Source organism: Phyllostomus discolor, chromosome 3, assembly GCF_004126475.2.
Source record: "Phyllostomus discolor isolate MPI-MPIP mPhyDis1 chromosome 3, mPhyDis1.pri.v3, whole genome shotgun sequence".
NCBI classification, from domain to species: domain Eukaryota; kingdom Metazoa; phylum Chordata; class Mammalia; order Chiroptera; family Phyllostomidae; genus Phyllostomus; species Phyllostomus discolor.
This window is the reverse complement of record NC_040905.2, coordinates 50516749-50541558: the sequence shown is the minus strand read 5'-3', so window position 1 is coordinate 50541558 and position 24810 is coordinate 50516749. Positions and strand designations below refer to the sequence as shown.

The 24810-nt window shown below is 45.0% G+C and overlaps 1 protein-coding gene across 6 annotated transcripts in view; it reads right to left on the bottom strand.

Moving 5' to 3' along the window:
- RASGRF2 (Ras protein specific guanine nucleotide releasing factor 2) overlaps positions 1-24810 on the bottom strand; it is a 192888-nt gene continuing 168078 nt past the window's right edge. For all 6 annotated transcript variants that reach the window (XM_036020479.1, XM_028532107.2, XM_036020482.1 and 3 more), the window contains 9 exons: positions 18482-18594; positions 14408-14468; positions 13994-14097; positions 11585-11669; positions 8687-8884; positions 7330-7409; positions 5942-6059; positions 5302-5370; positions 1-3280 (listed from right to left, as the gene is read on the bottom strand). In XM_036020479.1, the coding sequence (XP_035876372.1) occupies positions 3188-3280; positions 5302-5370; positions 5942-6059; positions 7330-7409; positions 8687-8884; positions 11585-11669; positions 13994-14097; positions 14408-14468; positions 18482-18594 (921 nt within the window). In that variant the 3' untranslated portion in view covers positions 1-3187. The remainder of the gene's footprint in view (positions 3281-5301; positions 5371-5941; positions 6060-7329; positions 7410-8686; positions 8885-11584; positions 11670-13993; positions 14098-14407; positions 14469-18481; positions 18595-24810) is intronic.

Below are 24810 nucleotides of genomic sequence, written 5' to 3'. Positions count from 1 at the left end.
AAAGTGGCCCAGGCACTACAGACCCAAGGTCTTGTCTCATACAATATCTTGGGAGAAGAGGCGTGGTCCGTCATCACATACCACCCCCTCACTGGAACGTAATCGATTTTTCTCTTTCAAGTCAATCAGTATCTGTGAGTTTCATTTGTTTTTAGGTAGTACTTTAAGATGCACTGAAATTTCACAAACAGTAATTGGGACTTTGTGTGAGAGCCACTTGAAACTATTGCAACAGCAGTTTAAAATTCCCTCTTTAAATTCCTTCAGAGAAACGCTACAGAAAAGTGACGACATTCTACTTCATGCCTGGATCTGTCACATAGTATACTGGCCTAATGAAGAGATTTGTCCCAGTAGCAAACCTGGATGTCTTAGTTAATGACCAATGGCATCCTGTAAAAGGTAATTTCATTGACATTACAAAATGCGGGTCCTCTGTAAGCATGAACTTGGATTTACTTCCGATTTTATGGATTAAATTTGCAATAATAAAAGAGTTTGGTACTTGGTTGTTAGAAACTGACCTCCCATCTACTCTTAGAAATGGGTCTCATAAAATGGAATACAGGCAAAATGCAGCTGGGAGTGCAGGCTCCAACAATACACACAAAGCTTGCAAAGCAGAAGAGGGTGGGTGCTTTTAACAATTGGAAGAAAACATCACAAATTGTTCTCGGGGATTTTAAATGTGACCAAGTTGAGCTTTTTTAAATGTGCGTTCCTATCCCCACTGGCCCAGAAATGGTGCAGGTCATCAAAAGGAACTCCTTTGGAGGCGGAGTTCTCTCACAGCTCCAGCCAAGTGACTCCAGAAAGCAGGAAGGACTTGAAAAGCTCAGGAAAACGCTAAAGGTCTGCATAGCAACTGCTAGTGCCCATAGTTGACCACTGGGGGGCGCTTCCAACAATCTGCAGAAATAAACATAACCGCTTTGTCACTGCTTGAAAATCTGCATACCAAAAGCGGAGGACCATTTACAAATTCCTCAATCTCATTTTTTTTTTTCCTTTCAAAAGAATGGCTGCAGCGGGTCTGAAACATACGAGTCTGAGAAATACGGGTCCAAACTTCCAGGGAAAGCGCACACCCACCCTCTCCCCTCTGGAAGACTTTGGGGACTCCAAGGCAGAATCGAAGGTATGGATCTTTCCACGCGTTGTTTCACCCGAAAATCCTTTGTCTGGTCCTTTGACTGATTGTCCTGGTTTTCATTCACCTTCTCAGACTATGGTTTTGAGTCAAGAAAGTTAACCTTTACTTTATTTTCTTCTGCAAGACCTTGAGGTGCTTGGCTCAGTTGACATACTAATCCAAGCCCTCAGTTTCTGAACACAGAAATAAATCCCAAGCTGTGCATTGTTAGGAACCAAAGAACCCATGCTTTGTGTCATGCGTCAAGATGCTTCAACCTCTTAACTGAAACTACAGAGAATAAACAGGCAACTTTTAGTAGAAAAAAGAAAAATAAAGCAACCATAAGTAACCCTCCTTGGGTTTTTTAGTGCTACACTGTTGGCTAATATGAGCTATTGAAAGTATTTTTGGAATGGTCTTCAAATATTATAAATATTTTCTTTTACTTCCTTGTTACTTCACTGTATAGTTATGTACAGAGATGGCCCTTACCATGCAGGAAAATTGTATACATTCTCCAGCTCTATGCTGGCCCTCCCACTGGGCCTTAGGAGCCAGCAGGATGAATTTGTTAGCCAGCTGTTAGCTCTAACAACATAATTAAAGTGCAAAGAAAGAGGGAAAGTAGCCAGACAGATCAATTTTGTTCATTGTCAACATCGATATACTCCATGCCTCTAAGTGAAAAAGTCAGGTGCAATAGGCTCAGGTAACAAGAACCATGTTTTTTCTCTTCCTTCTTTTAAAGCAAAGGTCTCCCTGAGAAAAGAAGAAGGAAGTAAACACGAGAGAGCCCTATTTCTTCAACAACTGAAAATCCTGGGAAAAGTGAGGTCACTTTCCCCTCACAGGGTTGCAGGACGAACCCCGGCAGCTGGTTTTCTGGCATCACAGCTGTTGAGTGGTTGGACCTGTTTCTCATACATATACAATATTTTCACTCAAAAATATAAAAATTTTAAAACAAAGACGGTTGGGGAAGAACTGTCTGCCAATAGTACGTGGAAGTGTGGGTTTTACAAAGAAATTCCCACTAAACAACTTTCTAAAAATACAACCCGTCTTCATAATGAGCCTAAAATGATTCCCGAATCGGAAGAGATTCCCGCATTGTTGTGAGGGGTAAAGAGAAGACAAACAGAGAGCGAGGTGCGGACACGTCTCAGCACGACACCTCTTCACTCAGCACTGAAGCCTGCCTGCCCCACAGCACTTTGTGGTCTTCTGTCTCATTCCACAGTTTCGTCGGCGAGGCGCGTGGGCGCCTTGGCGCAAACTCTGCACCTGTCCCCCAGGGGCTTGGCTTCTTGGCACAGCCTCAGGAAGAAGCCCCGCACCTCGTGCAGCCACCGGCTGGAATCCTCTGGGGCACAGACTACTGAGTTTCTAGTTAAAGAATGTTATATACAAATCCACTTGGCTTTCATCATTCTTTCCTCTCCTGTTGCCTAAAGACCGGAAAGCAGTTTCAGAACATGCCGTCATTCCTCCATGCACTGAACCATGCGCATGCTGCAGACTGAAATTGCTGGTGTGGCGGCCCACCCCTGCAAAGGAAGCCTCGGCTTTTCTGGAAGCTGGTAACAAAGGAAATGGAATGGAAGCAGTTAAACCCTAGAAGACTGGGGGGTGCACCCACGCCAGTGAAGTGCCAGAGAAACATCACAGGCCTTTCTCATAAACCCTCACCCCGAAGTTTGAACAGAACATGGGGCAGAGGTTGAAAGTGACCCTCTTGCCTGTGTCATCACAATGACCACCAAATCTCCCACCGTACATTCCCTTATGCAGAATGTGCCATCAACTGTACCAAATCATTCTTTTCACCTTCCCACCCAAGTCTGAAGCCTCTGTCTTTGACCCCAAACAGCTGAGCTTTCCTGGCTGGGAGCAGAACTCCAGTCAGGTTCCTCTTCTTCTGGGACCAAGGAGGCCTGGCCTCGTCTCCATCCTCTTGGTCCTCGCCGCACGAGGGAGGGAGGCATGGCATGCACAGTTCTGTCTGTGCCCCGCTCCGAGAAAATTCCACAGACTCAGGGCAAGGCCGGCTCTTCAGGCGGAGAGCCGAGGTTCGATTTTTAGCGACAGCTCGTACAGCGTGTCTTCATCTATGATGAGGGCTTTGTCGAGCAAGTACTGAGTGACCTGGGGGGAAAAAGGAAATCCTAGCTTTTAGTTTTTTCAGAACATTGGTTCGTGCATTTTCTGAGTGGAATTGGACACAATTCAACATATCCTCTTAACATGTAAAATTTTACATAAGAAACTTATGAATATATTCTCTGCATATAAAAATAAAATCAAACATCTCTCATCCTCTCCCAACTCTCCCGGCCCTTCCTTCAAAAAGTACACTGTCACCATTTGGTTCATGTCCCCCTAAACGTCTTCCTGTCTTTCTAGAGATTAATGTCCTTACAGAAATCTTTTCCCTTCTAATCATGAGTGGTATCATATCATGTAATTTATCCTGATCTCATCTCTTAACTGTAAGTTGTGCGAGCCCCCTTGCCAGTCCATACAGCTCTAACTGCTGCACAGCGCTAACAGTGCGATGTATTAGAGTTCATGGAACGACTTCATGTCGATGGGCATTCAGCTGCTGTCAGTGTTTCAGTGTTGCACAAAGTCCAGGTGAAACCTCGTCAGCATGCTTCCCAGCGCTCACGTGTGAGTGGCCCTCCAGGGAGGGACTAGAAGCAAAATGGAAGGAAATGACACTAAAATGGAAACATTGGGGCGTGGGGCATTTCCATGTACATAGTTCTTTATTTTTGTTGAGATATAACTTACATAAGTGAAATTAACAATTTGAATAATTTGATTAGTTTTCACAAATGTACACACCCATGTTAAATATATAAAATCATGATGTAGAGCAACTTCATCACCCTAGAAAGTTCCTCAGACAACTTCCCGGTCAACCTGCTCCCAGAAGCACCCAGTGCTCCAGTCTCCATCAGCACGTATCAGTTCCGCCTACTCTAGAACTCCAGGTAAATAGAGTCATAGAATATGCACTCTTTTGTGTGTGGCTTCTGTCACGCAGCATAATGTGTTGAGATTCACCTATTTGTGGCAGCAGCAGTCTGTCCTCTGTCATTGCTGAGTGGTATGCCATTCACAGATCTCCTACATTTGTTTATCCATTCATCTGTTTATGGGCTCATGGGCTGTTTCCAAATCACTGACTGTTTCTTTTTACATTTAGGTAATGAACTCACCTGGAATTTACTTTTGTAAATGCTGTAAGAAGGAGAGTCAAAATTCTTTTTCCACTTACCAAATAGTCAATTTCTTTCTGGCACTTTTTAAAAATGCCTCCCTTATCACATATTAGATTTTCATATGAATGAAATATGCATCTGAACTTTATTCTGTTCTATTTAATTTGTATTCTTATACCTGCATAATCCTGTTTTATTCACCATAGTTTTGTCCCTCTAAGCTTCCTTCCTTATTAGTTTAGGATAAGTTTGTCAAGTTCCATGAAGAGCTGGGAAAACTGGCTATAAGTTATACGGGAATCTTTTGTACTACCTTCACAATTTTTCTGTAAAGTTAAAACAATTTTAAAAAATAAGATCTATTTAAAAATGAGAAGAAGGAAGGAAGGCAAGAGGGAAGAAAGGGAGACCAGTTGTGGCTGGGATGGAGAGAGGAAGGGAAAAGGGGGTATACGATGTGAGATGAATCTTAAAAGATGAGCAGGTGTCACATAATGCAAGACTTCTTCGACATAGCAAGATATTTTTCTTTCTTTATTGTAAGAGCAATGGGAAACCAATAAAATATTTTATGCAAGTTGCAGACATGTTCTACCTTATGTCTCAGAGTTCTATCTGGCTGTAATTTGTAGAATGGATTTTGCATTCTAGGGTGAATGCAAGTAGACCAGGTAACAGATATTAGTAGCTTAGACCAGGGATGGTGGTGATGTAGACAGATTCAAGATAAATATAGGAAGTAAAATCAATAAAACTTGATGATAAATTGATGGGTTTTTGCCTTGTTTCTTTTCTCTTAATCAGATTTGCCCAAGATTTGTCTATTTTATCAGTCTTTCCTCTGAGTCAGCTTTTGGTATTATTGATCAACTCTACTGCTGTTTCTAATTCATTAATCTGTTTTTTCTTTATTACATTCCCTCACAACCACAATGTTACCTTTGGCTGATGCTCTATTCGATAGGAAGTCTGCTGGAACTGGCGTATCTCTCTGACGATGTGTGATATCTGACAGAAAAACAACAAAAGCAAAGCAAAAGCATTTCCCTGTGTTGCAGCATGTTCTTCTGGGAGCCCATCCCTGAGTGGTTGGTCACTTCCTCCAGTGTGGTACCTGGAGCTCTGCCCGATCATTCCTTATGCTCAGGGCTTTCTTGCCTTTCAATGAGCTGTACAAAATGCTAACAGCAAGAAGATACTGAATTCACAATCAGGGGGGCAGCGGGCACTTGGTGGCCTCAGGCTCAGGGGTGGAAAGCTCTGGGTGCTAGAGTCCACAGGCTCCTTGCTTCTCACTCGGTGCTCAGAACCTGGTTGTCCAGCAAGAAGCCTTCAGTATCTGTCACTGGTCAGCCTTAAATGTTCATCCCAGGAGCTTTCTTCCCCACTGTCTTTGCTCAGACTGCGAGCTGAAATGGCTCAGCTCAAATCTCAGTCAGCCAACATCAGGTACTAGACCCAGTTGCACCATCTCGTCCACTTCAAAGTTAAAGAGCGAGTAGTGACTTTCTTGGCTTAGCCCCTTCTCTGCAAGCCAGTAAAGTCACTAAAACTAGCTGATCAGGAAATTAGCACCTACCATTCTCATTTTGGAGAAATTGACAAGGCCTTCCTCAGTAAAGTTTGGTGTCCCTTCTTCAATAAATGCCAGGTCTGTCAGGTACATCCCCAGATAAGGAACAGCGGGAGGGTTACAACTGCAAGACCAAGAGGCACTGTTCTCATGTCCATTCCCATGACACTGATTTCCCACCTCAGTTAAACAAGAAGAATAAAGTCTTCTAATTCCATTTTCAGAAGCACGCTCATGAAGCAGAGCTGTAAATACATCTTTTCACAATAGAATGTAATACCAAATTACAGCCCATGCTTTACAATGTGTTTGAGACAATGGCAGGTTCAAATAATAGGATAACTCATAGACAGATACATAACATTTGCTAGCAATGCCTGTTCATATTGGTTTGCAGAACCTGTAAATTGGCCTGTAGGAAATCCCTATGCCCTCACCTCATTAATGGTCAACCTGAAAGAACTGGGCAAAAAAAATCAATGTGATTAGAGCTCGTAAAGCTTGTGTTCTGTTTTAGTTAGTATTTAAAAGTTGAAAGTATAGCTGTCATTAATATCACAACTGCACACTAATATGAGACCTTATGTTTTGTGTGCTGTTCATTTGCTTTTAAGGTGGGACACACATAGGCCTTTGACCCAGAGAGAAGTGGGTTCGCGCCCCAGTGTGACCACTGACTACATGGTGTTAGGCTAACCCTCTGACTGCAGCTTCCTGGAAAAGGGAGACACTAAAACTTATGTCTCTGGTTAGTTGTGAGGCTTGAATAAGACGCACCAAGCACTTGGCATGCAGTCTGTAACTTAGTGAGTACCCAGCGACTAGTTGTTGTGGTTACTGCCAGGAGTCTTTCTCTGGTGGACCACAGGGCCTGTGTGCGGACTGCAGGAAAACCAGTTGCAGGACAGATTTGATTCTCTGTTCTGTTCTATTCTCTCTCTCAACAGAGAATGATCCAGCAATAAAAGGCTAATAGTAGATAATGATAATGAATAAGTATTGGAATATTTAAATTAAAAAATCACAGGGTATCATTATGCTTAAGCTGAAAAATGGGGACAACTATAATTGAACTACAATAAAAAAAGAGGAAAAAAATAAAAAAGAAATACCAAGTCAAACTTTTAATAGTAAATCCTGGTTTGACTTACTATGGTGATATTTTCTCCTTACTTGGAATGGTCTGCATACTGTGAGCATATCCATATGACACCTACTGCATGCATAGTATTCAAAATGACAAAGAAAATCAGAAAAATGTGAAGATGATGGAAGTTGTTTCCTGTTTGTTTTTCATTACAAAGCAAAGTAGGAAGTAGGCCACTAACTGTATACCACATCAATTACTGAAATATATTCATGAACTACAGATAATTCAACAAAGACAGGCATACTTTTTAAGGGTTTCTCTGAGATTTTTAAATCTTCCTTCAGATGAAACAGTCTTCTGAAGTTTGTCCATTAGAGCTTTTGTCTAGAAAGAAAAAAAATGACTTAGTATGCCATGAAAACTCTCCTATAGTGTGATAAGATAGTAAGTTCCCAAAAGATGCTCGATTCTCTTCCACAATGGCAAATTGTTGTGATGTGATACTGTTCTCGAGATATCAAGATGAGATATTATTTGATGTGAAAGAAAGGACATGTAGAGAAGAGAAAACGACTACACCACTCAGCCAAAGGGAGGGAAAATGTGTAGAAGAGGAAAACGGCAATGTGCGAGAAACTCGGGGACTGAAAAGGCTGAGAAGCACGTGTTGAACAGGGACTTTTACAGGAAGAGTCTCACTTTGGGGCGGGGGGGGGGTTCACAATGAAGCTCTCTGGGTGTTAATTTCCCAGTCATCAAAGCTCATGTCTGGCTGCTTGGCTATGGACCTGCCTATGTCCTCCAGTCCAAATCCTTCCTCTCCTGATCGTCTTTATCTACTTGTTATAAAAATATAGCTGATTCTGACCAAGAAATGCAATTGTTGTCAACACTGATCTGGACTTCCACAGCACACGGAAGGATGGGAGGGAGAGGGTCTCCCTTTGGCAGCCCCCGAGTCCCAGTCCCCGCAGCTCAGCAGGGAAAGCAGAATGCCCCGGCTGAGGCCCCTCAGGCTGCCCTGTCCCAGGAGCCTGGGGGCTTTCCCCAGCACCCACCACCATCCACAGAGAAGGCCAGGAGGAAAAGCCTGGGCGGGGACTGTGATTGACATTATCTGAATGAAAATGATAGGCAGGGGCAAGCTGAGTCCAATTAAAAGAAAATTAAGAAAGCTCTATTTCTGTACATCTAAGTCGTTATGCTGAAACTTTAAATTTACTATGTGGGTAACAAAGAAAGAGGTGAATGTTGAGACCCTTTGTCCCTTTGTCCCGGTGTTCGGTCCTAAGACATCTGCACCCTCACTTTGCGGGGAAAGACCGGATTCCTTCAGCATCACTTGAAATCAATGTGCCCTCTCTAAATACTTCAGGCAACAGCTCCTGACTGTTAACCACATTGTCTGAGACTGTCCCCAAATATGTTATAATGAATGTTTTGGGTCGTATTTTCTTTTCTAAATGAACCATTTAGAAATGCACATGAGTGGAATCAATTAAGTGATAAGAACACAGTAATTACCCACATTGGCACCTTTCTTTGGCAACTGAGCTGCTCACTTCAGCTAATTATTTTCTAATTAGTACTATTTATCTTGGCTCAGGTCTCCCAGCCTCTCCTTTCCTAGGCAGCAGGATGTGTGGCACGCCGCTGCTCACCTGCTTGGACACCTTGGCCCAGGTTTTCTTCAGCCTGTAGATGGCACTTCTGTTTAAGGCGGAGGTTATCTCCAGCACGCCGTTGTAGTTGTGCAGGCATCGGCAAATGTCCGCCACTGCCACCCACTTCTCAATCGCGTTGGCACGAGAGCTGATGTCGGCGTAATTCATTATCTGGGAGGCCACCAGGTTACTCATCTGAGACAACGGGAAGGCCAAGAGAAGCGGCTAAGAGCCGAGGCAACGCATTTGGGCCAAATACATGAGTTACCTGCAGAAGCGTCAGGAAAGTAGGGTGCCGAGGGACATACAGATCTTAGTCCATATCTAGATAAAAACTTTCTGAAGTGACTAAAGTCTGTGATAATAATAGCGAACAGAGGCAAGAGAGGCATTGCTTAGAATCAGCTTGTTGGGGAAGAGGTGACTTTGTTCATTGGTTATTTTGATGAAGGAGTTGTTTGCAACAATTATTGAGGAAACAGAGCAGAATGAGCTGACCCCTGAGGATCAGCAACATTTGCAGATCACCGGTTTCAGTTCCTGGGGCCTCTCTACATGCTCCTCGTCCCCCTCCACCCGCCCCCGCCCCCGTGGTGTGGACTATCCACTCTCGGAAGCCCCAGTTTATCACAGAGAAACAAAACACTGGACCTCCAATCAAACTGTTTCTAACCTGATCAGCTCTCAAACCGGAAATGCTTCAGTGAATGGGAAGAGAGAATACTTTCTCCTATTTTGTTGAATTTTTTTTCCCAGCAGTAGTTAAAAGGACCTATAATTTCAGGGCTAAGAACTATAATTCTGTTAATAAAAGCCAAGAGAAAAAGCAGTGGCTTAAGAAGCTCAGCACTTAGAATACGGAAAGGAAAAGGGCAGAGTCGGATTGATGGCCTAAAAGGGAACAGGATCTAATACTATACCTGTATGCTAAATTTGATGAGTGCAAGCATTCTCTGATGATTCTTTAAGTACTTAAGATCTCACAGTGCTTCACAATGATCAATATGCATATTTATTTAAAAATTATTTTATATTCAGCACCTACTGTGAAGCAGGTATTCTTTTAGGTGCCAGAAACAGAAAGGCACAAATCAGCATCCCTGACCTTAAGGCACTGGGTCTAGCTAGATGGGAAGGGGGGGTAGGCAGATATAAACAGTAAATGCCACATAGCAAAACGCAAAGCCAAGTCTGCACGGGGGTGGGGTGGGTGGCGTGGTAGAAAGCATAAGGACATATGGGGCATCTGGTCTAGCACAGAGGAGGCTTTGGCAATGAGGTTGTGGGCTGCACTGAGTCAGTCGCTGCTTTCCATCACAGCAGATGGGCATCTTCACAGGGATAGAGGTGAGAGGCATGGTGTAAGGAGGATCTGGCAGCCACCTGAGGAGCCTGGGGGGTCATGAGAGACAAGGATGACAGGTGAGCAGGGCTCTTGTAGGTCAGGTGGAGCAGATGAACCACATCTGGAAGGTGAGGGCAAGCCACTTACAGATTTTTGTCAAAGAAAGTGGTATCATTAGGCTGGCCTTTCAGAGAAGCTATTCCCAGAATCCTGCATGAGGAGTGGGTTGGAAGGCACGAGGGGGCAGGGGTAGTGGGTTAGGAGCTCCTGGAGAGGAAGTACGAGAGGCCACATCAAGGCCAAAGCAGTGGAAAAAGAGGGGAAAAGGGTCTGAGACATATATAGCCTTAGGATTCACTAATACACCGGGGGCAGTGAGGGCGGGTAAGGAAGATGTCAAAGACGACATCTAGATTCTGTGTCTGGGTGAGTGAGTGCGTGGTGAGGCCACTATCTGTGACTGAGGACAGAGAGGAAGATGAAGAAGCAGGCTTGGCAGGTCTGGGGTGCCAATGATGAATTCATTTGCAAATTGTTGAGGGCACACAATGCGGTGGCCATTGAAGTGGAGACGTGGGTGTGGAGCTTGGGGCTGACCCTGACGTGAGTGTCCGTTGTACCCCAGGTGTGTGTGTGTGTGGCAGGCAATAGAGGGTCACTTTCCACAGCAGGGGCCCCGCTTCCCAGAGAGCGGCCGAGGTGGGCCGTGTGTCCTGTCCTTTGGGCAGCAGTGGCTGTGACCCTCATTGTGTGCTAATGTTCACTCAGTGCGTAAGTGTCCTGCAAGTGCCCTGAGCAAAAGCGCCGTTTTGGGAATCTACACCATTGTTTTGTATTTTGATTCTAAATGACTGGTGTTCCTGGTAGTCTTATTTTTTAAAATATACTATCATTATTATTTTTACTGTAGTTGTGTGTAACTGCAAAGAGAGCCTTCCCTTTTGCCTGGAAAGGCCTGAAGACACCCTGACACCTGTGGTTCTAATTCAGGGCCAAGGCCATTAGAACAGAACAAATGAGGAGCTGGTGGTGATACAGCCACTGCATCTACTGCTGGGGAAGAGCAGGGCAGGGAGATGGACCAACAGCTGTCACCAAGCACACAGCCACAGCAGTACTGTAATCACGCTCAGAGAGGCCCCTTCCAACCCCAGAATGTGCTCGGTCATGATGAGGAAGGGTGGCATCCACCTAACCTTACTGTCCCCAGCACCACCAGCGACCAGTGATACATGTGCTATTTATTCTGTTAGAACCAGTCAATCTACTACCGTGAAGTAATAATGATTGTGATGAAAACAATAACACCACCCTGTGCATTACTGAGCACTCATCTGACTTGGGTACCATCGAAAGCGAACCTCTCACATCTGGAAATTAACTGAAAACTATGACATCGCTGTGAACTCTTAGAGGAGATTTAAGCTTATCTTTAACATTACTTCAGTTCTGTTTTAACTGTGGTTAGCTTTATTTAAAAAAAATCTTAAGACCCTGATATTCATCTTCCTATATAACGTGCCCGATGTTTTACTTTCATGGTTACTCACGTCATTGAAGTGCTGGCTGGTTTTCATAATGTAAGGTGTTCTTTCATTTTTATCTGGCTTCATCCAACCCTGCCCAAGAAACTCTCTGCAAGTTCAAAGCAAAACATAAAACCAATTAAATTTTTTAAATGGTCAATTATCGGTGTGAATCATTGTTGACATTATACACATTAAACTTGACATTACCCAACGGCAGCTGCTACTGACCGTCTCACGTGACTTTTAGCTCGACCCGAGCATTTCATTGCTCCGTGCAAAAAGAAAAAGATTTTTCAGTTTCCAGCTTCCTCTTATAAATGTTAGGAACTTTGTCCCTGTTAGGCTCGTTATAAAGGCTTCTCTGAAGCTGGAAAACAATGACCCATGCAAGGGGAATAAAGACGCTAAGTATTAACTCAGAAACCCAGATTTTTTTCCCTGGATCAGCTTGTTAAAAAAGTGTAAGCTTTAGCAGAAGATCCAAAAAAATGAATCACTACCAAAAATGTTAATCAAGAACAGCATGTTTCCCTCCACTTTGCTCTGATGGTCTCCGGCAAATGTCCACTCCACGGGCAGGACTCTCCTTGCTCTCCTGGGAGCCCAGGACAGGACGCTGTGGTAAGGGGCTGGATAAACAACCTCGCAGTTACCCCTGTGCGGCCCATTCATGCAATGAAGGCAGTTATGGCAGAGGGAGGTCAGCCTGGTGGAAGGCCTGTCCTCCAAATAACACTCCAGCTCTCTCCCTTCACCCAGGAGCAGGCCACCAGGTCACAGCTAGTGACGGACAAATGGAGCACACAGGAATTATCTTATGTAGCCATTGCAAAACATAACTTGAAATAAAATCACTGACACATTCTTAACCCAGAAATGCTGACTGAGTCTCTGTGCAAGGCCCTTCGTCCCTTGCTGTTGGTGGTACCGCCCTGTCCTGCAAGGCTGATGGACAACAGGTGTGCCAGTCTCGTGGGTGATGAAAATAACTGGTAGATGTTCACGCTAGCACAAAGGGGACAGAGAGGGGAGGGTCCCAGGAAGAGACCACACCACAGGCCAGCACGAAGGTTTGGGCTTTGCTCTGTCTCCTCCCCCATGGAGGTCACACTCATGTCTCTCCCGAATCCTCACTGCACTGGAGGGGTGTCAGCAAGTGGCAGGGAAAGGTGCTGTGGTTCCTCACACAAGCGCTCAAATAGTCACTGGGTTGCTTGGTTTCGCCAGTGGGCCACGTTCCTATTCTATTTTTTTCACATTTATGGATTGGTCTATGAGTGCTGCAAGAGGGGGAAAGAAAGAAGATAAAATATGTAAAAGGCTGCAGGGGCATTTTATGTCCATGCTCCTTGTGTGTCTGTGACAGAGCTGTGGCCCTGACCCCTACCCACCCTCTCACCACCCACCCTGCCACGCCTGGCCCTCCGTCCTCACAGGTGTCTTCTCTGTACACGACATGCTCTTGTCTCTTTTCTTTTTTTAATTAACATTTTTTATTGTTGTCCAAGTACAGTTTTCTGCCTTTTCCCCCACCCCTCCCACCACCCAGCCCTCCCCACCTCCCTCCCCTGTTTCCACACCCCCCCTTGTTATTGTCCATGTGTCCTTTATAACTGTTCCTGTGAACCCTCCACCCTTTTCCCCCATTATCCCCACCCGGTTATTGTCAGCCTGTCCTCAATTTGACATGCTCTTATCTCTTACCCAGCCCTCCTTTATTTTCAATTAATTTTTCATTCACAGAGGATGTGTGCCAACAGTTGCATTTGCCCAAACAAAGGTCTTGCTTGTGGGCCACCAAATATGCCAGCTGGTGGGGGGGGGGGGGGGGGCTCTGTCAGAGCCTCCCTGACTCTGCACACGAGGACCCCAAAAGGCTGTGTGATGTGCCCATGGTCTCAAAGCTCAGCAACATTTGTTGATTTATATAAGTGGGTAGCAGAATTTACAGCACTTACCCAAGACCAGTCTTTCTAAAAGTCTTGGACCACCTACAATTATCTAGGATTTTCTTAGAAAATGCAGTTTCTTGGGCCTCACACTTACTGGAACTGAATCTCTGAGGAACAAATCTAGGAATGCACATTTTTAATAAGTTTCCCAAATGATTTTAGGCACACTGAAATCTGAGAGCCACAGTCACAGCTGTATGGAGGTTTCTGCCATGCAAGGGTGAGAGAGTAAAGAGAAATGTACATTCCGTGGTAATCATTGTACAGACAGAAACACAAGTGTGACCATCTCGAGAGCCCCCACTATGGCCCAGTCAATACTTCCAACATAAACTGGAACTAAAAAGGCATTCAGTGGAACCAAACCATTTTAAGATGAAGACTCACACCTCTGCCCACTCATCTACCTTAGGAATCACGTCAACTCTCAGCGGCTACCCCTGCCTGGAGGGCCTGCCGCTGTGAGGGCAGCACTCACTCGTAGGGGATGCTTCTGAAGACGATGTGGTCTAGGAGGGTGATCTGCTCAGCCAGCTCCATGGCGGACAAGGTCTCAAAGCACTCGGCCTTCGGATAGTCCGCCTGCGAGAGATGGGGGGGCAGGGCATGAAACACACACGGGGGCGGGGCTCCTGTCTGCTCGGAGCCGCTGCCGAAGTACAAAGTTTATCGTAGAATCGAGCTATGCAGAAAATGGTGGGAGGCTCAGAACTACCAGCCGACGTGAATATCAAGGGCCAGCTGCCTATGACACACCAAACCCGGTTCCTTGGACAGAGCTTCAGCGACAGAACGCACGGACCAGCGCCCCGTGACCAGGGCAGGCACACTGCTGGCCTTGGAGCAGAAGTCTGCACGCAACTGTGCTGGATAAGACCATGGGTGAACTTACCAGTTGGATTATATCTTCTAATTTGAGGTGAATGTCATCTTGATCATCTTGTGAAAGAGCTCTAAAAAAAAAAATCAAAATATCTCCCATGAGAAGAAAGTAGACGTAGCAGGAATGGGTGCTCCTTGGGTCTGCACGGTGGCTGCACGCGGGAGGCTGCGGATTCGTGAGGGGCACACGGGTGGTCATGGGGACGGAAACCACACGCGTTAAAGGTGCAGGATCGCCTCGGGAGCTGACTTGTTGCAGACAAGGCTGTGAGGAAAACACCCACCTCAGAGTGACCCGGAGGGTGGGCTGTGTGTACACCGGCCTCCTGTAGTACCCTATCAGTCAGGAGGTCCACGGGCCCCCATCCCTGCTCCTGTTCCCTAATCTGCCCCCCCTAGGCAGGAATCCTGGCTCTGCCCCCTCCCCACTAGCATGCAGACCAGAAGCTGGGGGAGCTCCTCTGCTGCAAGAACTTGAAGGGTGTGAGGCGGAGGAAGGCAGCAGGTAAACTCTTCCCCCTCGCTTCCCAGATGGGCTTCCCTGAGGGTTGGTGATGTGTCCCCACACGTGGCATCATTCAGCTCTCAATAAAATTCTTTTTTGATAGGTGGTAAGTGAATGAATACATGCAGAAGTTGCTTATGACTGAAGTGGGCGCAGGTTCCACAGTGGGAGTGATGCGTCACGTCCCACACTAGTTCAGCGTCCAGAATTACACCGATTACATAATGCACCATCTGAGCCAGCACTGTAAGTTTTCCCAGATGAAGGCACAATCATGTATGAAAAGTGTTAACATGTTTAAACAGTCCCAAAGCATGCAGCCTGTCTTCTGGGGAAGTGGGTTTCAAAAGAGATAATGCTGTGAAGTTTTGTTGTGTTTTGAATTGATTTGAACAAAACTACTATCCTCCAAACTGAAGAATCCACAGAGGGGTTGTTCCACACCCACGATGTGGCAGGTGTGCGCTAAGCAGTTAACATACACTACCTCGTGTATCACACACACACAAAATCCCTTCAAAGTAAACATGATTACTTTTTAATCCTCACTGAGAATACGTTTATTGATTTTAGAGAGAGAGGAAGGGGGAGAGAGAAACATCAATGTGAGAAGGAAACATCCATTGGTTGCCTTCTGTATGCAACCCGCGCGCTAACTGGGGCTCCAACCCGCAACGTAGGTATGTGCTTTGACCAGGAATCAGACCTGCAACCTTTTGGCATACGTGGCAATGCTCCAACAGAGCCACCCAGCCAGGGCCACGGTAAGTATTATTTCTTCTGTTCTGCCAATGAGGACGCAAAATCTCAAAGAAACTAACTTGGCCAGGGTGCAGTGCAATTGTGCTCTCCTTTCACTCTCCTTTGTCTTAGGCAGGCTTACGGGAGGCACCTCTTCAAGGGTTCAGCAGAGCACACACTTCGATTCCCTCTCCACTGCCTTCCTCCTCTGTTACAAAGGCTCTCGGCTGTTTATGGGGAGCAGAATCCCTCCAGGTTATAGGAGGGGCAGTCCTCTGGTCAGCAATTACCCGTGTCATTTGTGAGCAGAAAGAAATAGTCCTCATATGGTAAAGGACAGAGTCAGGGGAGGAAAACAAGTAAACACAACTCCATCTCCCAAGACTATTAAATCACACTTAAAGGTTACATGTAGGGAATAAAAGCGATTGTTTTCTAGAGTTTCCATCATTCTTTCCACTGCAGGCTAGGTTCCTGGAGAGAGATCAGTGGCCACATAACTACATGTACCCATGGAAAAGATTTTTTTTAAATGAAGATGGACCATTTCTTCTTTTGGAAAGAAGTGGTCAAGAAATTAGTTAGTTTCTATCAAATGTTCCTCTCCTTAATGATCTTACCCTAAGGTTCCATGGTACACTCTGGTCCCATTAAGTTATTTAATATTTTCTCTCTTCATAAGAGCTACTGATGCTGTTTGGGGCTCTGAGAGGTTTGGGAGGGATACTTTTTCATGACTTGAACCCATTCCACTTGGCATTCGAAGAAGTCAGTCATTGTTTCTTTTCATTTTGTGGCATGTTAGTTGTCTACAAAAGACTCAACACTGCAGAGACTCAGAAGCCAGCTAGTCAGACAGTGTTGGAGGGCGGCGGTATCTTAGAAACAGCATTCTTGAGCAGAGGGTTTTATTCACAAACGGGGCACCAAACTGTTTATGCTGAGTAAGCTTCAAGTAACCCCTGTGAGACTGTGCAAGGCAGGGTGGGTCATCGCAGAAAGCTTGCACTTTACTCGATTCATGTAATTTATGTTTAAATGTGTGCTTCGTGCTTACATATCACAGTTATGTGACTTGAACGCATGTAAATCTCCAATGTCAGGGCCACATTTCACTACACGATGTGTTCTTGTTTCTCTTGGCTATAAGTCATACTCACAGGGAAGTGCAGTCACAACTGTTTCCCATCAGCTGTGAAGGCCCCCCGCCTCTGGCCCACTTCCAGGAGAGGATGAATTTGCTCCCACTCTTCTGACCACCTTAAAGCTTTGATGAACACACCAGGATCCTGGGTTTCCCTCACATTTATTGGTCAGTAAGACCCATTTAGTATTTGTGCATTTATAAGGAAACACCAGATTTAAAAAACTTAAAAGGATCTGGGATTATCCAAGTTGCACGACCAGGAAATTTTCCCTTCAATTGTGGAAATCAGGTAGGCTGCAAAACACAGCCAAGAGCAACGGGCCTTGGACGGGTCCACACTCTCCGGGCAGCCGGCGGGCTACTGCGTCCAGCCGGCCTGTGCCCCCAGTGTGGCCTGCCTCAGGCTCTGCTCCTCCTCACTGGAGCGAACGGTTTAATCTCCTGTGTCTTCACTCTCTGACCTGCCAGACCATTTCCCTCCTAGGGTTTTCCCAAGCACGATCTTCCTTTCCTCCAGGCTGATGTGAGCCCATTGGCACTCCTTAACTCCAATCTCTGCTCCTTCTTCCCGTGGCCTCCTCCCTGCATCTCCATCTTCACAAGGTCGTCCTCTCTTAGGGACACCCGTCACACAGGATTAGGGCCCACCTTACTCCAGTGTGACCTCATCTTAACAAATTATATCTGCAATGGCCTTATTTCTAAACAGGATCACGCTTTGAGTTATGGGGACTAAGACTTCAATGTATGTTGGGGGAGGGGGGACACAATTCAACCCATGACAACTCCTAGATCAAAGAAGATCTAAAATGGGCCCTCCCCCCGCCACGAGCATTCTGGATAACAAAGACACAATACGGCAGAGCTCTGAAGGAAAAAATAAGGATGCTTTCCAAAGGTTGCAAGTGAAGAGGAAACTAGATGTCACAACAGTGAGGGAAAACCAGGCTGGAGAAGACGGGTGCTGGGCTTCCTCCCTCCAGGCAGAGACAGAGCACAGCGCTGCGAGCCAGGGGGCCAGCTGAACTGTCTGCACACAGCCACGGATGGCGCCCTCTTTGTACAGAGTGGACTCGAAAAAAATCCTCCCACTAGCTCAAGAAGTTGTAAGAAAGCTTGTTACCTGCTTGGATGCTGGGTGGGCAGACCAAACAAATCTCTAGCGGGAAACCAAAATTCCATCCTTTACCACAAAGAAGGGTGGGGTCCAAATTTATGCCACACACGTGATGTGGAAATCCCAGCCTGAGCCCAGGGAAACAAACCAAAGACAATGCGAAACTACTCTGGGGTGCTACCTCCACAGCCAGGTGAACGAGACTCCCACAGAAACGCCACCGCCTGCTCACAAACACAGGCTTCTGATTAACCACTAGAACCCGGGTGAGGAAAGGAAATCCCTCTGCAACACCTGCAGGGCTCACGGGAGAGGCTCCTCAAGGCTTCCTCCCTTTCCCCTTTGCTTCTACAGTCAACCACTGTCTGCCCACGCCAGTCACATCGCGCAGTCTGCAGTCTTCCTGAGACAGCAGCAAACAGGAGATGCTAGGTAACACTCTACCCGTGGGAGCAGAATCCTCGCTGCCCCCAGCAGTCTGAGCTACGTCCTTCTGGTTTGATAGGATCTTATATTCTGCGAACATAGCACAAACCAACCAAGGTCATGAACAGGCAGCTGCGACTGCCTTTACCTCAGGATGTTGGCTGTGGCTTTCCTTTCCTGTGGAAGAAGGTCTGGATCTCGCAAAACTTCTTCTAGCAAATTTAGGACATTCATCTTGAGTTCGTTGTTGAGTTCGAAATCCTATAAGATAAAATGGATCTTTTAAAGCTTCAGTTTTGAAGGGTTTAGCTCCACGATACAGGACGCCATTCCTCGTGATAAATTCTCTAGCGGGGGTGTCCAACCCGCAGCCCGAGGGCCACATGCACCCAGGATGGCTGTGAATGCAGCCCAATACAAAATCATAAATTTACTTAAAACATTATGAGATTTGTTTTGTGATTTCGTGTCACAATGTATTTAACGTGTGGCCCAAGACAATTCTACTTCTTCCAATGTGGTGAGGAGATGCCAAAGGTTGGACACCCCTGCTAGAGCTATGTATGGAAAAGGAAATGTTTGGGCCTTAGACTTCCCCCAGAGATCCTGAATTAATTGTTTTGGGAAGGGGCCCCATTGTTGTTTTTCTGACATGCTTTCCAGGGGATGGGAATTCCTCGAAGACATACGTGCTTCCTTAGCCTGGAACACTGTGCCTTCCCCTCACTTTTATTTTTATCCATCTTTCAGGTTCGAGTGTGGATACAGTTCTTCCCAGGAGCCTCCTTTCTCTGACCCAGTGAAAGACCCGGTGCTCCACGGCACCCTCTCCCATCACTTACCATGTTGTCAGCACTGATTCAGTTGTCTAGTTTTCCACTGGACCATGAGTAAGATCAATAAGTGGGGCACAGCAACAGCTCAGAAAAAGATTTGTTGCAGGAATAAAATCTGTCATTTGGGCAGTGACTTGAATGAAAAACTTCAGTATCGATACGCTAAGGGCTAAAGAATAAATGATGCTCAGAAACTCACAGGACCATGTCAAACAAACACAGGAGTGAGGCTGGAGGGGCACCCCCCTGGGCCAAGTGGGGACAGTGTGAGCATCAGAATGAAAATGAGAGTGATAAGTGATAACCAACTGAATCAAAACAACCTGCAAGCCCCCACTGATGCTAACAAATACAGAAATACGTAAATACATAAAGGGTGTGGAAGAGAAAAATAGTCTTTATAGTGGAATTCCAACTAATAAATGCAAAGGAATGAAAGAGGTAGAAAGTTAGCACTTTGAACCAAAGCAATATAACTGATCAGGCGAGGGTCACGAATGGATACTTTAATTTATCAAGAAACAATCCATAGCGTCAGAGTACCCCCTGCACACACACACCCGAACTTATTTATTGATTACGAAGGGAGACTGTGGCGACATCACCTTAACCAAGCGATCAGAGTTACCATCACCAATCATGGAACAAAGCCAATATCACGTATCTACTGATGCAATGCTCTGTGAAGAATCACTGCTTGGCACTTTTCCCAAATGCATAATTTCCCATTTGCACTGTGAGAAAACATTGGCCCATACTCTTCAAAAACGTGAATGTCATAAAAGACAAAGGAAAACTGAGGCACTGCTCCAGCTTAAAGGACTCCAAAGGGACCACAGTTAAATGCCACACGTGAGCCTGGATTAGATCTGAGATCCAGGGGGAAACCCTGTGAAGGGAGGTACCGGGACAACTGGCGAAAGCTGAATGAGGACTACGTGCTAGTTGAGAGCATTCTGTCACTGTTCAGTTTTCCTGAACTGACCATTTACTGAAGCTATTTAAGAGTGGGTCCTTGTGCTTTTATTTGGGGAAGAGGGGAGAAAGAGAGAGAGGAAGAGGAAGGGAGAACACAAATGTAGTAAACACACTAATTCTTAGTGATTCTAGATGCATATCAGTGTACTTTATTTATTCTGTTATTTTTCTCTTGACTTGAAAATTTTCAAGGTAAAAAGTTGAAAAAAGATAAAAAGGTAAAGTTGTAGCTCTTGCACTCTTTGATTAAAGCATTCTTATAAATCAGCAACAGGCAGCATCCTGGGACTGCCCGGTGTCAGAGAGGGGCTGAACACGGGCAGTCATGCTCCCAGGACCTCCCTCTGCTGGGGGTCTCTGCGCATGCCGGCCAGCAGGTGCCTTCCCTCCTACCTTCTAACTTATGGAAAGTAACTGTAAAGCACTGACATTCTGAATTCTTTTAACTGATTAGAGAGAACATTACTAATTATAGCAAATTCAATAAAGTAGAATTCTTTTAATATATTCATTAAACTAGGGGCAAACATTTTCATACTTTAAAGTCAAACCTGATTTGAACTGAATATTTCTGTGCCCCAGTTTGGTGGAAACCTGTGTGATACACTTTTCTCAATATTTCACTTTCGCTGTTTGACCCTCAACACCATTTTTTCGGCCAGGGGCCCGGGGCCACACAGACACTACTATCCCTTATCAATAATAAGCCTTCAAATAAGTTTTCCTAAAATTTCACCCATGTTTTCCAACAGCTTCCTGGCTGTTGATTTTTCTTTTAAAGCGTATACAAGAAGAGAATAATACCTTGTTGCTGTTTTTTTCTTTGTCCCACCCTATCCCTCATTTCAAGGTAAAGGGAGGGATGTTTGCAAAGAGTTAAAGATCTCAGCTACTTCACCCTGAGTGCGCTGCCGAGGGGTTTCTCGGTCACCAGGAGCCTGTTTTCTTCTCTATTGTATTTTTTCCATCACTATTTATCCCCCTTATGCCCTCTTCCACCTCCACCCACCATCTCCCTCCACCCAGTCACCTCACTGTTGTCCATATCCATGAGTCCTTTTTCATTCTGCTTGATCCCTCCACACCCTAATCCCACCCCCAGAGTGGTCAGCCTGCTCTCCATCTATGAGTCTGTCTCTATTTTGCTTGTTAGTTCAGTTTGTTCATTAGATTCCACATATGAGTGAAATCATATGGTATTTGTTTTTCTCTGAGTGCCTCATTTCACTTTGCATTATATGTTCTCCAGGTCCATCTAGGCTGTCACAAAGGGTAAAACTGTCTTCTTCTTTTTTTTTTTTTTTTTTTACAGCTGAGTAGTATTCCATTGTATAAATGTAACATAGTTGTTTCATCCACTCATCTACTGATGGGAACTTGGGCTGCTTTCAAATCTTGGCTGTTGTAAATAACACTGCAATGAACATAGGGGCGCTTACATTCTTCTGACTTACTGTTTCGGGTTTCTTCAGATAAATTCCTAGAAGTACAATTGCTAGGTCATAAGGCAGTTCCCTATTTAATTTTTTGAGGTATCTTCATATTGTTTTACATAGTGGCTGCACCAGTCTGCATTCCCACCAACAGTGCAAAAGGGTTCCCTCCTTTCTCCACATCCTCACCAGCACTTGCTGTTTGTTGATTTATTGATGATAGCCATTCTGACAGGCGTGAGGTGGTATCTCATTGTGGTTTTAATTTGCATTTTTCTGATAGTGACATTGAGCATCTTTTCATACGTCTACTGGTTATGTGTATGTCCTCTTTGGAGAAGTGTCTATTCAGGTTCTTTGCCCATTTTTTAATTGGATTTTTTTTGCTGTTGAGTTTTATAAGTTCTTTATAAATTTTGGATATTAACCCTTACCAAGAGTATCGGCTATCGACAAGCATGCTCTCCCATTCAGTGGGTTGTCTTTTTATTTTGTTGATGGTTGCCTCTGCCATCCAAAAAAATTTTAGTTTGGTGTAGCCTCATTTGTTTACTTTTTCCTTTATTCCCCTTGCCTGGGGAGATATATCAAATAAAACATTGCTATGAGCATGGTCCATGATTTTGCTGCCTATGCTTCCTTTAAGGATTTTTATGGTTTGAGGTCCAACATTTAAGTCATTAATCCATTTTAAATTTATTCTTGTGTGTGACATAAAAAGGTGGTCCAGTTTCATTTTTCTGCATGTATCTGTCCAATTTTCCTAACACCATTTATTGAATAAACTGTCTTTAGCCCACTGTATGTGCTTGCTTCCTCTGTTGCATATTAATTGACTGTACAGGTGTGGGTTTACTTCTGGGCTCTCTATTCTGTTCCATTGATCTATGAGTCTGTTTTATGCAAGTACCATGCTGTTTTGATTACCATGACTTCATAGTATAGTTTAATATTAGGTAGTGTGATTCCTCCAACTTTGTTCTTCTTTCTCAAGATCGCTGTTGCTATTCAGGGCCTTTGTGGTTCCATATTACCTTTTTGAAATATTTGCACTAGTTCTGTGGAATATGTCATCGGTATTTTGATAAGAATTGCGTTGAATATACAGATTGCTTTGGGTAGTATGGACATTTTACTGATTCAATTCTTCCTACCCATGCACACAGTATGTGCTTCCACCAATCTTCCTCAGATTCTCTCTTCAGTGTCTTATAATTTTACGAGTAAAGGTCTTTTACATCCTTGATTAGATTTATCCCTAGGTATTTTATTCTTTTTGAAGCAATTATGAGCAGCCTGTTTTCTTAATAAGTATTTGATATTTATGTGAGATGGCCAAGCCTTCCTGTACCATGTTAAGTCTCTAATGAGGTAAATAATCTATCATAAATGGGTTGATGTGAAGAATATCAGGCCAGTGTTGGGACCTTGCTGAGGGCTAATTTGTGGTTTAATCAACAAGCATCATTAAGTACCTACTACACCCCGTGTTAGGCTCAACAAAGGAACACATCTGGGACCCTAGGACGGTCCCAGGTGTGAAAGGTCTTGTTTAAAAAAACAGAATACAATTGCATTCATCTGAGCCCTGGGGAGACTAGGCTGAGAGAACCCTTTGAAAACTTGGTCAGGTCCGCCCAAACACTATTTGACGCATGACAAATGGTTACAAGTGAATATTGGTTCTGCTGCTAGTAGAGCTCACATAAAGCAGATCGTCTAACGAAGGCCAAGTATAACATGTAAAAATTCTCACTCCTAGCTTTCTCTCACACTTGCACGGGTTTTTACCATGTTCAAACTGATTTCCTGTATGTGATTTCAATTCCTTCCCAGCTGACCCGGGGACGCAGGGGCAGGGGCCATCACCTCATCTGTGAGGAGGCTGCAGCTCCGGGATGAGGACGTGGGTCTTGCACCTGACCCTGCTGAGAGTCCGCGGTGCCTGCACTCTCAGACGGCCTCGTGCCCACGCAGCACTGTGGACTCTGGGCTGGAATGGAGGCTGAGATTCTGCTTTTTTAATGAGCCCCTGAGGGATGCTGGTCATCCTCGGAGTAGCAAGACTTTGCCTTAAAAAAAAATTCAGGCAAAATCCAACTCCTCCAAAACTGACTAAAAAATCTGGATCCTCTGAGGTACTACCTAGCACATAAAATGTTCTTTTTTAACCAGTGCATGTAAAATGCAGAATTGGCCATTCAAAAGTCCCTGTTAAAAACATATTAGTTACTACCCACTAAAATGAAATATGAAGTTACTTGCCCTATTTAAATCCAGAGGTAGATTATTCATAAATCTGCCTGACAGTCATTTTGTAATGACCTAGAATCTAATTTTTGGCTATATTTCCCCAGGCCCTGAAGTAGGAAAATGAGACTTCTAAGTGCTGTAGGATCACAGGGCAGATCTCAGAGCGTCCACAAGATGGTACTCTTGGGTCGCTGGACTACCAGGGAGTGGGCTTTGCCTTAGGAACTGGACTTGGCCTCTGGCACAAAGGGAGCGAGCAGGGCCCTGAGTAGGGAAGCTGCCTGTGAAGGTTTCTCACAAAGCTTCATGCTGCAGGTGAGTGAACCCTGTGGCACCGGAGGACCTGAGGCATTCACTTAAGTTATCACAGCAAAAGTTGATTTAGGTTAGCTTTTGTTTTCCAATTTTTGAAGCAGGGCTGAGGAGACAGACGATTAGAAAAACAAAACAAGCATCTTCACTTTCAAAGGTGAAGAGACCAGAAAATGTGAGACTTTGACACTTCAATCTCTAAAAAGAGACAATAGCTCTTATTCTTTCTACAATTACTGAGCATCTCAATACATAAGCCCCCGGGGGAGAGGCCGAGCAGTGACCGGAAGTGTAGGCGGATGGGCAGGGAGAGGAAACATGAAGACATGAAACCCAGGGAGAGAGGCAGGTGAGAGCGTGGGGGTGCCCCACTGAGGCACAGGAGCGGGGCTGCCGAGAGGGGACAGCCCGGGCAAGCGTCAGGAGGGGGGTGTAGCACACAGCAGACTCGTAGGAACACAAGTTACCAACTGATACTGCTAGAATCCTCCTCAAAGACAAGCTGTTATGGGATAAGGATATTTTACCAACATTTTTACTGACACTGCCCAAATGCATCAATACACGATTAGAAAGCCAGTGTCTCCACTACGCCGGGGAACAACTCCTGGGGCAGTTACCATAACTGAGCCAGGGAGAGCTTACCCCATGCTAGGGGACACTTG